At 36.7% G+C, this 17,663-nt stretch overlaps 1 protein-coding gene across 1 annotated transcript in view; it reads right to left on the bottom strand.

Annotated features, from left to right (window-relative positions):
* The window catches only part of GATAD2A (GATA zinc finger domain containing 2A), a 197,845-nt gene that overhangs the window by 73,413 nt on the left and 106,769 nt on the right, over positions 1-17,663 (bottom strand). The window contains exon 3 of the mRNA XM_044671484.1: positions 5,584-5,855. Within this exon, the coding sequence (XP_044527419.1) occupies positions 5,584-5,846 (263 nt within the window). The 5' untranslated portion in view covers positions 5,847-5,855. The remainder of the gene's footprint in view (positions 1-5,583; positions 5,856-17,663) is intronic.

Here is a 17,663-nt window from a genome sequence, read left to right as displayed (position 1 = left end):
CCTGTCAATAGAATCAGCAAAGTGAAAATCAAAGGCAACTGGGCAAAAAGTCCATGACAGAAGAAAATGACATAACCATGATGACTGCCTAGTGAGAATACAGAGGGCAGTCCTAGGAAAAAAAGGAGAGTATGATTAAAAAGTTGGGTTAAGAGTAGCTTAAAAGTCCCCAGATGTCATTCTCAGGTATTCTACAGAAGTTAAAAATTTAATAGCAGTCATAGAGAACTGAGGTTCTGAAATTCTGGAGATGAGGGCAAAAGGAATATTCCAGAAGAAAGTTCTGGAGTATAGCCATAATTAGAGGGTGTTATATGGATGAATCAGCAGGAGACTGAGTAAAAGGGGCACCAAAAGAGAACTGGGTCACAGAGTCAAGAGTATCCAAAGGATAGGGCAAATGCTACAAAGAGGATAAAAAGAATGACTAAGAAAAGGTCATAAGATTTGCCAATGGAGAAATCATTGGGTAATTTAGAAAGACCAGATTTAGTCTAGTAATGAATCCTTTATCACAAAGGGTTGAGAAGCAATGGAAGTTCCTAAAAGGTAGGGATCAATGCTTTTATCTTTGTAGCTTCACCATTTGATATACAATGCCTGGGTACACGGTAGGCCTTTAATAATCAATTAACATTTGGGATTGCTTGATCTGGGACAATTCTGAAGTATTTATGAGAGGGAATGCTATCCGCCTACAGAGGAAGAACTGTTGGGAGTTAGATGATCAAAGCAGACTATCTTTCACATCAGTGTATTTATGGTTTTATTTGGGGGGTTTGATTTTGTATGAATGTGCTATTACAACAATGACCAATATGGAAGTGTTTTGCATGATAATACATGTATGGTCCAGATCAAATAGCTTATCATCCCCAAGTGGGGGAAGAGAAGGAAGGGAGGGAGACAATTTGGATCTTATAATTTTGGAAAACATGTTGAAAATTATTATTACATGTAACTGGGAAAATCAAATACCTTTGAATAAAAAAAAAATAAAACACATTTGGGTTTGCTGATATGCCCAATAATTTACTGGAGAAATAAGTCAGGAATAAAGCAAGCATGTTTTAGGTAGCACCTACATTAGGAAAATGTATGACAGCCATGTACTTACTGTACTAGAGCTGAAAATCCAAAGACCTAAACAAAAAGCAAACCATTCTCTACTCTCAAGGAGCTTACATTGTGGCATTCTCAACAGGGCATTGAACTTGGAGTTGGGAAGACTTGAGTTCAGTTCTGGCTTCAGACACATAGTAACTCCTTTGGCAAATCATTTAACCTCCTTCATCTTTGGTTTCTTCGCTTATGCCATATATTTTCCACAACTGTGAAATCTATATTCATATTTTCTTTTTTAACCATCTGAGTCTGTAGGAAGTCACTGTGCAGCTTTGTGGTGCAGTAGGAAGAATGTTAAGCCTGAAGTTGGAAAGGCTAATCTGGAGTTTAAATCATTCCTCAGAGACATAACTAGCTATCTGATCCTGGGTAAGTTATTTGACCCTGTTTGCCTTGGTTTCCCCATCTGGAAAATGAACTGGAAAAAGATATGGCAAATCACTCCAGTATCCTTGCTAAGAAAAAAAAAGGGTCATGAAGACTCAGATACAATTCAAACAACTGAACAAGAGGAAGGAAGCCATAGGAGCTTCTGAAGCAAAGGAATGATATGGTTAGACCTGTGTTTTAGGAATATTACTTGTGGGAGTAATGTGGAGATATTGATTAGAGAAATGCAAATGAAAACAACTTAATTTTTTCTAACTTTATTTATGTTTACTGTTTTTCATTTATTTTTTGTGACATGGCCAATACAGAAATATGTTGTGCTTGACTTCACAAGTACAACTGATATATTACTTGCTTTCTCACTGGATGGGGGAAAGCAGGATGAAAGGAATTTTGAAATCAAAATTTCCTTAAAATGAATGTTAAAAATAAACAATTTTTTAAAAGGAAGTTATGTGGAGGATAGATTATAATGAGGAGAGACTTCAGTCAGGCAGAACAATTGGGAAGTTATTGCAACAGTAGAAGTTAGAGGTGATGAGTACCTACCCCTGGGTAATGGTTATATGAGCAGAGAGACAAGGTTGTATTTCAGAGATGCTGTAATGATGGGATCAATAAGATTTCCTAAGTAATTAGATATGCGACATATGAAGAGAGCGAAGAGCCAAGGATGATGTAGATGTAATGAACCCGGGCAAATGGAAGAATAGTGGCACTATTGACAAAAACAGGGAAGTTTGGAGGAGGGATCAATAGAAGGGGAAATAAAAGAGAAACATAAATTATGAATGTAATAATATGAGGAGAAATAAAGGAAGAAGAAATCTTTTTGGAACATACATGAGACTGTGTTTGGGGCTCCTGTGACCCAGAAAATTCAAAATAGTTGGCAATGTTGGACTGCAGCTCAGGAGAGAATATAGGGTTGAATTTATAAATCTAGTAAACAGGGTAGAGAAAATTGAAACAGGGGAGATAATAAAGTCACTAATATACCTAATAACATACCTGGGACAGATAATACAGATAGACAGTGAACTGGGTCCACAGCTGAATACAAGGAAAGATAAAAAAGTCTTTTTTCCCCTCCTTTTTTCAGGGTGAGGGGAGAAGGATGGGTACTTGGGAGAGAGATGCTGCTTATTAACTGAAAACAAAATTTAATTTTAAAAAAGCAAAGAAAATAACCATAGTAAATATTATTCTGGACCCGATTCTGGCAGATAAGAAGATGAGCAAAATAGAAATTAAGTGGAGAAAGTGATCTGAATTAGATGAGGAAGAGAATTTGGGCAAGGGTTTTACAATTTCAGAGAGTTCAGAAAAGAGAAAGCCAGACTTCCATGATCTATGAATTTATAGGGAAAGCTTGTTCAACATCATTATATTATCAAGAACACAATTCTAAAATAAATTCAAATAACTTCAACCATGAAGAAAAAAAAAAGAGTTCTCTAAATAAGACAGATGTGGTTGCAAAGAAAATTCACTAACAAGTCAGATTTTTATTTTTTTTTTTTAAAATCCTTGTACTTTCGGTGTATTGTCTCATAGGTGGAAGAGTGGTAAGGGTGGGCAATGGGGGTCAAGTGACCTGCCCAGGGTCACACAGCTGGGAAGTGGCTGAGGCCGGGTTTGAACCTAGGACCTCCTGTCTCTAGGCCTGACTCTCACTCCACTGAGCTACCCAGCTGCCCCACAAGTCAGATTTTTAGACAACACGTACAGAACAATAACAAGAGAAGATAACTAAGCATTATTACAAATGTAAAGCGAGGTCCCACAAGCATGGTATTGGAAATTTAAAGCCGATAATGAATTGAGGCTTGAAATTAATATAAAGAATAAAAAGAGCGTTGTTCTTAGCTACATTCAAAGCAAGAAAAAAATAGTAACAATTGGGATAGTATACTGGGGAAAGCAACAACACAGTGGTATTAATGGTCTGGCTATGGTCTGGTTATGGAGAATTCTCACTAAGGAGGAGTTCAGGGCCCTATGCTAGAGTTGGAAAGCCATGTTTGAAGTGAGAAGGCATAGCACTTCTATTCTCCCTATTCTAAGGTACTCTAAATCTTTAATTTTTCTAACTGTATGCTCCTACCTATCTGACCACTTTTTTTTTTTTTAAAGCCTTCTTTTTTGGTTCTCCAACAACAACAACAACAACAACAACAACAACAACAACAACAACAACAACAACAACAACAACACCTGCCAATTATACTTTGGCTCTGCTGAGAGACTCCAAAATCTATATACATCTAGCTCCTTAACTCCACTCAGGCATTACCAACTGCATCCTAGATATCTCCATCAGGATTCATCACTAGCATCTTAAGCTCCACATGCCCCAATTGTAACGTCATTTTTTCTACTAGAACAGCCCAACTATAAAATTTTCTTATTCTAGTTAATTCACTACAGCATATTCCTAGTCACTCCAGATTCACAACTTAGAATTATTTAACATTTCCTTCTTCAAGCAATTACATATTTCATCATTGTCATTTTGTTGATTCTACCTCCACAGTATCTCTCATGACTGTTTCCTTCTCTGTGTTCACAAGCCCACACCATCTTAGTTCAAAACCCTGATTATCTTTTACTTCAACTAATGTAATAATCTCCTAATTGAACTCCTTGCTTTCAGTCTTGGCCATTCATCATTCAGAATGCCAAAAAGACCTTAATATACAGAACTATTCAATAGCTTTAAGATCATCACTTTGGTGGCTGAATGGAGGAAGAATTCAAGTGGGGAGACACTTGAGGTAGGCAGACTTGCCAAAAGGGTACTGCAGTAGCCTAGACATTAAGTGATCAGGGACTACACACCAAGGTGGTGGCAGTATCAGGAATGAAAGAGTAGAGTTGATGCTGCAAAACTGACATCAATAGCTCTTGACAACAGAAGACTGGATATGGGAGAAAAGAAGAACTATGGGGTCGAAATATACTTATTACTTCATTACATTTTTAAAACAGCATTTATTCATGTTTTCCCTGTAAATCACATTCATATGGGGTGGGGGGAGGGGGAATCTTTGTATTAAATATCTCTAACAAGGGTCTAATATTAAAAATATATAAGCAACTAAAAGAAATAAGACCAAAGCTAATATCAGTAGATAAGTGATTGAAGTATATGAACAATTTTCGAAGAAACTAAAATCAAAACAGCTATGAGGTTTCAAGTCGCAACCAGAAAACTGGCAAAGCTGGAAAAAAAAAGAGAGAAAAAAGAAAGAATAGTAAATGTCAGAGAGGTTACGGAAATACAAGGATACTACTGTATTGTTGGTAGAACTGTAAATTGATCCAACTTGAATAAAATAAAATAGCCAAACCTTTGAAAGTAAAAGGTTACACTGCTGGGCACATATACAAACAGAATTCTAATGGAAAAAAGAAAAGTTCCACATAAATCAAATATTTACTTATAGCTTCTTTTTTTTGGTTAACAGCAAAGAAGGGAATGGCCAAATAAGTTGTAGTACATAAATGTAAGAGAACATCACTCTGCTGTTAGAAACAATGAATGTGATACTGTAAAGAAGCATGAGAAGATTTATATGAATTGATGCAAAGCAGAATACGCAAAACCAAGAAAACAATATACAGAATGACTACAAAAAAGGTAAATAGAAAGGATCACAAAACAAATAAATCTGAATGTTGTGACATTAAATTGATCATGCCAGGCCCCAAAGAAAAGTTGCAAGGCACATTTCACACATAACCTCCTCTCCAAACTAGGAAAAAGTATGAAACACAAAATACAATATCAGAAACCTTTTCAATGTTATTTTGTTTTGTTAAACTTTTTCTTTCTCTTCTTAAATCTTTATTATAAGGGATATCTCTCTGGAAAGGAGAAATATGAAGAGAGACTAGAAAATGTAGGTTATGTAAAAAAATGATAAAAATGTATTTTTAAGGAAATGATGAGTTTAAGGTATTAAATAGCAAGGTAAAAAGCCACATAGGAAGAACTAGCCTTGTTAACTCAACACTTAAGATTTGAAATTTCAGTTGGTTCATTTTCATGAAGTTGCTTCCTACCTTTTTGAGGTACTCATATCCACTGGCTCATCACTTGTCTGAACTTCCACCTTAATAGTTGCCTTGACCTCTCCTCCTTTTAGTAATCCTTGGACCTTGGCTGCTCCAGGTTCAGACTTCATTTTCAAGTCACTTTCAGTCTTGTGGTCTGATCCCAGTAATCCTTTCTCCATTTTTATTTTTTTACTATCCACATCATTTAGGGTTGTTTCACGCTCAAGTGCTCGTTTTTGACTCCGTGTTCTGCATGCTTCTTCAGTCATTCTGAAGTTCTAGTAATAAAAGGAGGGGGAAGAAGAAATAAGTTTATATTTTTCTGAAATAAAGTTTGTATCTTGTTTGTTTTTTTTAAGTTGTCTTTTTGGATGTTTACTTCATCCAAAATGATGAGTCACTATAGTCAAATAAGGAGTCTCTGAGTATATCATAAAATTGCCTTCCTTTCTTAAAAAAGAAATGTCTTTCTTCTTCTAAACTTTGCCCATAGCTCATCACTGGTATTATTATGACAAAGAGAAATTGACAAGCATTAGTAAGTAGGAGAGAACAACTATAAACCACCCTAAATGTATAGCTCGAAACATTCAAAGATGAGAAAAATTGGCTGCTTACCCAAAAATAAAAATAAAGAGCTTTTTTCTGTATTCCAATCTCAAAGTCAAATTAAGTATAAGAAATATAGACCCGAATTTCTCTGCAATTTCTGCCAGGGGGGGGGGGGGGCCTGTATCACGTGCATTTGATGTCAGGTATCAGGAATCTAAGGTGAAGGGTAAAAGAACTACCTTGTCTTACAGGAAAAGAGCTCTTTCTGAATTTCTGTCAAGTCTATTCCATTAGAGATTACTGCCATTGTGAGAATATTCAAGTTGATACTTTCTACTCCCTTTTAATGAATGAGGCCGGATTGCTCATTCGGAGCACAGGAAGTACTCAACTCCTTTGGAATCATATTTAACCCTTACAATTCCAGTCAATGAAACTTTTAGGCTGGATAAATCTGGGCATTTCACTCTGCCACTTTCCTGTACCTGCATCACATACATATCTAGATGAAAAAAGCTGAGTCAGTTTTTGATCCCATGACATCACTGGGCTCCACATGACCCTTCCCAGGATTCAGTCTGAGAGACAAAGCACTTTCCAGAAAACCAGTCTGAACCGGTTCCAGACAACAAGCCGAAGTGTTGTTAACCCTCACACAGACACGATAGCAGCAGCAGCAATAGCAGCAACAGCCATGTATGTCTGCAAGGTTGCTTTTGGCATTCCAAAACACAAATCTGGCAGGATAGCATTATTGTTCTTAAAGGGGAAGTTGTCTAAAAATTCCTAAGGAAGACTACTTTAACTATTTTGGCCTTTTTTTATGGCATTGTTTTGTTTTGTAAAAAAAAATATTTTAGTGTTGATAAGTCTTAAAGCACAAGATGCAGAGAAATAAGAACTGAAAATCTGTCTTCAACCTAATTACTGTCAGAACTATAAAGCCTATCAGTCACCTAAATAACATGAAGAAAAGGGTCTTGAGAGGAAAACACTCTTTATGCCATTACCTCAGTTATCTAAAACCCAGAAGGTTATAATTTCTTAGCTTTACTGGGATAGTGGGAAAATAGCAATCGATTATATAGTATACAAGGCCTCATCTAACTTAAAAGGGGGACAAATGTGAATTAAAATAAAGGCCAAATATGAAGTTAACACAAAGAAAAGGTAACATGGGAAGTTAAGCAGAAAACAAAACACCCTCCATTGTGTTTTTCTTTCCTATCCTCTCTCTAATATTTGCTATAAGCCTCATCCTAAGCCTCCATCATACCTTTAACTGATACAATTTGGATCACCACCTTTCTTAGTAAGCATTGGCCTTCTATCCAGGAGCTACAGGATGACACAACTTAAATGACCATAAAGGCTCTATTTAAACTAGTTTACTTCTGAGTCCCATTTGCAGTTAGCTTGACTACAATCAGAAAACAAAGGTCCTTAAAAACTGACTTTGCCTAACAGTACCTCAGTTTTCTGATCTGTAAAATGGAGGATAGGTAGGGAATAACAATGATTACTCAATTGCCTCTTAAGCAACATTCCTTCCAACACTAAATCAAGGATTCTATAACTTTGCCCAAAGTCAAATAGCTAGTTTAAAAAAAAAAGTCCATTAATAGAGTTAGGACTTTCAAACACAGATCATCAGACCTCCAATCCAGTGCCATGATGTCATTGAACAATGGTCCCATTTTGCTTATGATATGAACTTTCAGCCACCTAACATTAATGAGGTAATATAAACAATAACTTAATTTCACAAGGAACTAAATGAGAAGTAGGTTCTACTTTGGGAACCGGTTCTTCGATTCCTCATTCTGTTAAGCATAAATTCTACTTAAGGAGGATTGACCCCAAAGAGAAATCAGAAGGACAATATTTTGGGGGAAGAGATGTAGTTATATAAGTATTAGAAATGGGAGAGAGAAAGCAACTGTGCATACCCTTTGACCTAGGAATACCACTACTAGATTTGTATCCCAAAGAGATTAAAGCTAGGGGAAAAGAACCTATCTTTATAAAAATATATATAAAATATATTTTTTGTGATGGCAAAGACCTGAAAACTGAAGTCTGTTAACTGGAGAATGATTGAACCAGTTGTGGTACATGCTTGAATATTATTGTGTATTAAGAAATGACAAGATGGGTACAAAAAAAAAAAACCTGGAAAAACTTAGAACATTCTACACATTAACAACAATAATGTGTGATGATCAACTGTGAGTGATTTAACCATCAACAAAGCAAAGATCCAGGAGAACTCCAAAGGACTCATGACAAAAAAGGATATCTACCACCAAAGAAGGAAAGATGGAGTCCAAATGCAGAATGAAACATGCCATTCTTTATGTACTCCATGAATTTTTCTTTAGTGTAAGCAATATGTGTCTTATTTTACAACATTACAAACATGGAAAGATGTATTATTTGATAATATTTGTACAATTTATAACATATTACCTGTCTTTTGGAGGAGGAGGATGGAAGGAAGAGAGAAAACAGATTTCAAAATGTCAGAAAACAAATATTAAAAATTGTATTGACATGTAACTTGGAAAAAATTAAAAACAGAAGAAAAAATGAAAAAAAAATCCATAGTTCTGACATCTTTCAACATTGTATTCCTTTATCTTATTCAGGTGTGATTATTATAGTGATAAATCATGACCTCAGAAAACTGATGGTAAACCATGTCTCCCCTCTTCTCTGCAAGGGTGATAGACTTTTAGCATGAAATGAAGTAAATATAGTCAGATATAGCCATTGTTTTGGTTGACTTTACTTAGTGGAATTTTGTTACAAGGAAGGGCTGTACTAGGGGGCCAGTCATCTGGGAGTGACAGCAATAAAAAAAAAAAAAACAGCACTGATATAACCTTTAAAAAAAACCTCAAGGGGGTAAGGGGACAGCTAGGCAGCACAGCAGATACATGGACAGGCCTGGATTTTGAGAAGACCTGGGTTTAAATCTGGCTTCAGACATTTCCTAGCTGGTAAGACTCTGGGCAAGTCACTTAACCTCAATAGCCTAGCCCTTGCCACTTTTTTGTCTTATAATTGATTTAAGACAGAAAGTATGGGTTTAAAATTTTGACTTTAAAGTTAAAAAGTATTAAATTCAGGCTAAAAACACAACTTAACTTACTGTGGCATTCAGACAAATAAAAAGAGAGAATGGCACTTTAAATTAAAAAGGAAATTCAGTTCATAGCACTAACAGAATAAAAGAGCTAAAAGAAATTCTGGAGATCATCTAGTCTCTGTCTACAGAATAAAATGGGGCTTTAAGAACACTAACTGAATCCACAAAGACCTAGAAATCAGTATAAAGAATGCTTCTGAGACAAAAAAGTATTTAGGAAAATAGTGCAAAATTGATCATTTAAGTCGATTTTCAAGCTGAAAAAGTATTTAAGGAGAAAATATCACTAAATTAAAATTTTCACAAAAATATACACATTCAACATCATCAAGGTTCTAATGGATATAATTTGAGCAACACCTTTAATTAGTCAGACCCCCACATTCTACTTATGGGGAAAGTGAAGCCCAGAGATTAAGTTAAAGTTACCAAGGTATACTCAAGAGGTAGCATATTATAATAGAGACACCATGGGACTGGAAGCCAGGAGATCTGGTATCCAGTCTTGCCCCTCACAATATGATCTCTGTCAAATCATTCCCCCTTCTTTGAGCCTCAGTTTTCTTATCTGCAAAAAATTAAAGTTTTTTAAATTTAAAAGCTTTAATTTCTGATATTCTATGGATTTGACTTCTCTAATGTCACAAAGCTAACTGTCATCAGAGTCCAGACTAAAATGCAGGTTTCCTGATTCTTAAGAGTTTAGGGTGGTTATATACTAGTAATGGTGTCTCATCAAAATAATAGTGTTAGTTAGGAAACCAAGAGTTTTTGGACAACTATAGCTCCTTCCAAGGGTCTCATCATTTGCTGGCTCTGAATTGCTTTTCCTCTCTTCCCAAACACCAATTTTGGTTACCAAAGGTAGTCTATATAATTCTTACTCTGAAATCATTCATCCACAGCAGCCAAACCAATATCATGAACTTCAGATATGAGCTCATCTCTCTCAAATATTCTTTCAGGTCTATAAAAGTCCTACAAATGGAAAAGTATGGGGTACTTTTTTAATACTGAGAACCTTTGAATTTGTCCCTTTAGGATTAATTCACTTGAAACAATGTGGAGAGAGGGCACTAAAAGCTATAGAATCAAGAAGAGTTTTAAATAGTCCTTGAATTGGATCTACAAGGATGTTATAAAGGTCTAAGAGGCAAAAGTGAGAAAGGGTATTCTAAGGCAGGTGAGATAGCTAATTCAAATGCATATCATCCTTTATAAAACACTTAACATGTATGTGATAGGCGCTGTACTAAGGTCTGAGGTTACAAAGAAGAAGTAAAAAGTCTCTGTTCTTTAAGGAACTTACATTTCTAATGGAAGAGGTACCATATAAATCAGCCTTCTTAAGATAAAGATGGGGAGGGTGTGATGAGTAGAGGATAACACTTCTGTATCACTTCCTTACACTTATAATTTTCAGCAGTTCCCCACTACTAAGGCTAAATTGTCACTGAAATCCTTCTACAATCAACTATAACAATTTTATCTCCCTCTATAAGGAAGCCTTTCTCCATCATTCTTAATTCTACTGCCTTTCCACTAGATTTGTGTTGGTGAACCCATGGCAAGTGTGCCAGAGGGGGGCTGCTCCCCTCCTCCTCCTCTCCATGCACCTAAGGACATTTCTCACATGGACCCATCCCTTTGCCCAGCAATGGGAGAACTTCCTCCCTCCCTTGTCTGGGGTAAGGCAGAGTTCTCATATATGACATGAAAATTGGTTGCATTTTGGGCACTCAATCTCTAAAAGGTTTGCCATCACTGCTCTAGAATATTTCCAATTTATCCTGTATATAACAAGTATTTAACTTGTTCATACAATGGTATTTGCATGTTTTCTCCTTCATTAGACCATAAGCTCAGGAGTAGAAACATTTACCTTTCTTTGTATCCCTCAGCACTTAGCACAGTGCTTATTAGCACATAAGTAGGAACTTGATAAATGTTTACTGACTGACCCTACTCTAAAATAAACCTTTCTCAGAAGTTAGCCAGTCTCATTCACAGGGTCTTAAACATATTACTATCACTCATGGATCTGAATCATTGGCTGTGCTGAAATGGCAGCTATAATGTTTATCCAAGCTCTACGAAGCCTTCAAAATCCATCTCAAGCCCCAACCTTCTCCCATGAAAAACCAGTTCAGCAAGCATTTATTAAAAGTACTTGCTATGTAGGAAGCACTGTGCCCTGAGGATACAAAAATCACCCAGAGGGACTCTGTACTACCTTGAATTTTACAACATGCCTTGTTCATTCAAAATTCTTTAAGCCCAAGTTTCTTTATCTTTAAAATGAAGGGGTGGTCTAATGGTCCATGAGTCTATGAATATACTTAGACACTGTCCCTGACCTGAAGATATAGCACTCAGCTCATTCCATTCTCAAACAATTTTTTAAAATCTACATATGGGGGGCAGCTATGTGGCTCAAGATGGGATGCCCTGGGTTCAAATTTTACCCAAGGCAATTCCCAGTTGTGTGTCCCAGACAAGTCACACACTCCCTCCCCATTACTTAAATCAGTGATAGTGAACTTTTTAGAGACCACATGCTATGCCCCACCCCCACTGAGTGATGGGTGCACCCCACCTCCCCCTTTACCCCATATAGGGGAGGGGGGAACCGTTCCCATTTGGCTGCTGGTCAGAGATGGGTAGGTAATATGAAAACATGTCATCGGGCACAGTGGAGAGTGGGAGGGGAGTAGCTCTGCCCAAATCCCTCTGCCTTTCTACGAATTCAGGGGTTGGGGGATCTTGAGTACCCACAGAGAGTGCTCTAATGGCACTCGTACCATAGGTTCACCATCATTGGCCCAGCTCTTACTGCTCTTCTGCTTTAGAACCAATGACAAAAACCTATGTAATAATCCTAGCCTCTGTTTCCCTGCCTTCCTAAATCTTCATTAAACTGAGATTCCTCCTTCCAAAGTTACTAATAATTTCTAAACTGTCATGTCTGATAGTCTTTTCTCAGTTCTCAACCTTCTTGACCTTTCCTAGCAGATGTAACTGTTGGCCAACTTCTCCAAGATAATTTGTCTTCTATGTTTTTGTGACTGCTCTCTCTTGGCTTTTTTCCTATTTTCTCATTCCTCAACTTCAAATAAATATGAGAAGACCTATATGAACTTATGCAGAGTGCAGTAATCCAATCTAAGGTGAATTTATACAATAACAACAGAATGATAAAGAAAAATAACTTTAGGGACACCTAGGTGGCTCAGTGGATAAAGTGTCAGGAGTGGAGTCAAGCTTCAGACTCTTCCCAGCTGTGTGACCCTGGGAAAATCACCTAACCTCTTTTGCCTAGTCTGGTGATGGCAAACCTATGACATGTATGTCAGCACTGACACAGCCATTTTCTATGACACGCGGCCTCATGCAGCCATATACAAAGAAGTATGGGGCCACATTCCAAAGATGAAACATTTGCTGTAAGTGTAGACACTCTGTGCACTATAGATGACAATTCTACCTATGTTAATTTACCAATTTGGTTTACTAAATACAGTTGTATATTACAATTATACATTTTTGTTATTTAAACTATAAATATCATGAAACTATGTTTTTTTTTTCCTCAAAGGGACACACCACCTGAGTTATGCTTGGTTTTTTGATGAATTTTGACACACCAAGCTCAAAAGGTTGCCCATCACTGGCCTAGTCCTTGCCTTTCTGTTTTAAGAGTTATTAAGACAGAACTAAAGGTTTAAAAAAAGGAAGAAAGAATAATAACTTTGAAAGGCTTGAGAATTCTGATAAATGCAACAACCAACCATAATTCCAGAGGACTGATGATGAAACCTATTACTTATCTTTTGATAGAAAAATGATGGACTCAAGATACAGAATGAGACATACATTTTAGGAAAATAGCCATGGTCAGAATTTGTTTTGTCTACACATTACAAGGGCTTTGTTTTTCCTCTTTTTCCAGGGGAAGGGAGGATGGAATTTGTAAGGGTGAGGGAGGATAAGGGAAAAAGAAATAGGAATGAAGGAAGAAGAAATGGGGAGAGGAGAGAAGGGGAAAAGGAGAAGAGGGGAAAAGATGTAAAGGAGAGGGCGGGAATTAAAAAGGGTCGCAAGCCTTTCTGAAAGCAAAAGTTTGAATTTATATTTTAAAAGGATAAGCATGCTAAACATGAGAAATCGGTAATTTCATTCAATTCTATTTATGTATATGAAATTAATCATTTAATTTGGCGTTTTATGTTCAGAATAAAAATTAAAAATAAAATTAGGTTGTTTTTTTTTTTTAAGTATGAATAGCTGTGTCACCCTGGACAAGTCACTTAACCCCAAATTGTCCAGCCCTTACATTATGATATTTAGTATCTATTGTATGACAGAAGGTAAGGGTTTTTTTTTTTTTAAGTACACTATCATGTTATGTGTAAATAGAGATAGTTTTGCTTCCCCTTTGCCAATGCATGTAGATTAATGTTGTTATCTTGTCTTATTGCTATAGCCAGCATTTATAGAACTTTGTCCATTAATCTTCGCTCCCGTTTGGACCAAGAGAACTTTTTCCTAGAATTTTTCCATTTTAAATGAAGGAAGTGACTTAATCCAGTCTATTTTGGATGCCTTGCTTTTTATAGCTGCAACTAAACTGTAAGTGATTAAGATTGTGGTCTTATAATTCCACTTAATTGTGTTTTTTTTAACCCTTAACTTCTGTGTATTGACTCCTTGGTGGAAGAGTGGTGGGCGATGGGGGGGGGGGGGGGAGGGGTCAAGTGACTTGCCCAGGGTCACACAGCTGGGAAGTCTCTGAGGCCGGATTTGAATCTAGGACCTCCCATCTCTAGCCCTGACTCTCAATCCACTGAGCTACCCAGCTGGCCCCTCCATTTAATTGTATATCTATTCACCTCTATCCAAAACCTAGCTTACTTCTGGGTGCACAGCTATGACATAATAATTCATAATTATATAGCAATTTCCTCCAAACAACTATGTTCAATTATTGCTATTTCCATTTTGCAAACTAGGAAATTGAGGCTCAAGAATGGAAAAATGATTTCCCAAAGGGCACAAAGCTAGTAAGTCATGGAACTGGTACTCAAAAGTACTCCTGCACTATTATTAAATGAAATAAAACCTGATAGTTTCTATTTTAGGTATCTGAGCTATGATTTTTCTTTATTTTTCTTTACAGTTTCTCCATCAGAGCTGAAGGAACAAAACCCTTTCATAAAGACAATGCCATGAGAGTTTATTATGAAGCAGAAGAAACTGGAAAACTGCCAATTTCAACTAAAGAAGAATTTAAATAGCCCTTCTCATCTGTCCCCACTATACCTCCCCAAGTAAATTACTCTCTAGTACAATCCTCTCTCTTCCCCATACCATAAACCTTCCCCTCTGTACATCATGATTATGAAAATTCACACAAATTGGTATTATTTTGAGTGTTGATAACTTCCTCAGGTACAAGCTGCTCATAGTCCAGGCATGCTACACAATTTGGTAGAGTAGAGGAAGCTCCAGTGTCCCTTTGGAAACAATACTACCTCTGTGACCTCCCACTGGTTCAAAATCCAAGGTCACTGCTATGTTCAACTCCCTTCCACGGTAATGCACTGCCTTAAGTGTTTAAGTTGTGTAGAACCTGACATAAAATTTCCAGTGGTGGTTGTCTTTTTCTCTCCCCCAAGGCAGTACAAATGCTATATAGCCCAAAAGAAATGCATGTAAAAGCAGGTTGGGGAATAGCCAAACACACTAATATGACTACCACCGAACAAGCATTTGGCAGCTATGGTGACTACTGGCATTAATCCAGAGAGATCTGAAAAAGTTGAATCCTTAAGGGAAAAAAGCTATTTAGGGAATAAAATCTGAAAAATAATTCATATGAAAAAAATTTAGTATTATTAATATTATACCAGAAGAATTCCCCCACCCCCAAGGAACCAATGCAATAAGAACACATTCTTCAAGGCTGAAATATAAGAATTAAATAGATATTATACATGCTACTTGTTGCAAAATTCTTACTATAACAAAGAGGTACTTAAAGGGGAAATATTGCCATCAAACTAAGGTTTGATTTTAAAAGAGTATTAAATGGGGCTTTCCAAGTCAATAAAGCATTTCACATTATTTTATGTTAGTTTCATAACAACCCACTGGATGAAAAAATTGGAGTTCAAAAAAGTTAAGTAATTTGCCCTAATCACAAAGCTAATAAATGCTAGAGGCGAGGTTTGAATCCAGGTTTTCCCAACTCTAGGTTTGGTACCGAATTCACTATGCAACACAACTATTGGAACACAAAGTAAACACATAAACGTACAATAGGCCAGTTACTGGTCCACACAAACTGTGTACAGAATACAAGCAATTCAATCCACAGAGAACTATATTGGATGCCTTCTGGCACCTGGGTTCAAGTGCAGACTCTTTCCCCTCCCAGCTATCACTAAATGGGAGTCCTTGAACAAATCACTTTTCATTGTCTGGTCCTGAGTTCACTCATCTGTAAAAGAACTGGGATATGGTTAGAGTACTGCCTAGGAGAAATCTCTGTCCCACAGGGCCTGTTCTCCTGATTGGTAACTGCCTTAGCAGCACTACCATTTTGAAGAAACTTGCTTCCATCTCTGTTCAAATTAAAACTGGATTTTTCCTCCTCACTAGTAGCCTTGTTTCAAAAAGGGTAAACTTTGCTTCACATTCTCCTCCCTTTGCTTCCCTGTATTTGTTTTTGTCACCCAATGAAAATTGAAGCCCTTTATGGGAGAGAACTGCATTATGTACATGTCCAAGTATTCCTTGGACTTAACGCAGTGCCCGGCAAATAGTAAGCCTTTAATAAATGTTTTACCTAAGGGAGCAGCTCAATAGATTGAGAGAGAGGATGTCCTAGGTAAAAATCTTTCTTTTTTTAGCATAGCAGACACTTCTGCTATGTGACTCTGGTCAAGTCACTTATCCCCCACTGCCTTGTTCTTATTACTCTTCTCTTAGAACCAATACACAGTATGGATTCTAAAGCAGAAAATAAGGGTTAAAAAAAAATGATTCACCTAGAAATCAGAATTCTTTACAGCCATATAAAAATGCTCTAAAGCACTTCTGATTAGAGAATGCAAATTAAAATAGTTCTCTGAGGTGTCACTTCATACCTATCAGATTGGTCAAGATGATAGAAAAGGAAAAGTGACAAATGTTGAGGGGATATGGGAAAATTGGGATACAAATATACTGCTGATGAAGTTTTAAACTGATCTAACCATTATGGAAAGCAAATTGGAACCACATCCAAAAGGCTTTAAAATTGTTCATATCTTTTAAGCCAGCAATATCACAATTAGGTCTGTATCCCCCCCCAAAAAAGGGGGGAATGGAGAGAGGACCTATTTGTACCCCCAAAAAATTATTGAAGTTCTTTTTGTGGTAGCAAAGAACCAGAAATTTAAGGGCCCATAAGGTTAAAACTATTTTCATAATACTAAGATATAATTTCTCTGTTAAAGTATCCTATCTTTTCCCATCTACATGTGTGTGAAAGGATGGATTTTCTTCATATAGTTCAACCACAGTAACATACAGCGAATACAGAAGCAGCTATGGGAATCCAGCTGTCTTCATTAAGTCAGATATAAGAGATTTGCAAAAATATGTAAACAAGGGGGGCAGCTGGGTAGCTCAGTGGAGTGAGAGCCAGGCCTAGAGACGGGAGGTCCTAGGTTCAAACCTGGCCTCAGCCACTTCCCAGCTGTGTGACCCTGGGCAAGTCACTTGACCCCCATTGCCCACCCTTACCACTCTTCCACCTATGAGAGAATACACCGAAGTTAAGGGTTAAAAAAAAAAAAATATATATATATATATGTAAACAATACAGTTCTTGCCAACAACTGTTTTGAAAGTTTTTTTCATAAAAATGTTATATTAACATGCAATGTATTATATTGTTATTTTAAATATTTAAAATTTTTATCTGTAAATATAACAAAATATGAATAGCTATACCACATATAATTAAAAGCACAACAATTCTTAAGAATGTAAAGGGTTCCTGAGATAAAAAAAAAAAATTGAGAACTACTGTTATAATGGACAGAACATGGGATTTTAAGTCAGAAGGTTGGGTCTAGTTTCTAGTTTGGTTACTTGCTTATGTGGCCTTCAATTCAATAAACAATTAAGTGCCTACTATTTGACGTCCATTGTGCTAAATGCTGGGGATACAGACGAGGCAAAAGACAGTCCCTGCCCTCAAGAAGCTTAAAGTCTAATGGGGAAGACAACATGCAAACAAAATATGTTCAGAGCAAGTTACATGCAAGTATAATAGCAGACAATCCACAAAGGAAAGTCACTGGAATTAATCTTAAATGTCATATCATCTCTCTAG

This window comes from Gracilinanus agilis, chromosome 1 (assembly GCF_016433145.1).
Source record: "Gracilinanus agilis isolate LMUSP501 chromosome 1, AgileGrace, whole genome shotgun sequence".
NCBI lineage: Eukaryota > Metazoa > Chordata > Mammalia > Didelphimorphia > Didelphidae > Gracilinanus > Gracilinanus agilis.
The sequence above is the reverse complement of the archived record's forward strand: the minus strand, read 5'-3'. Positions and strand labels throughout refer to the sequence as shown.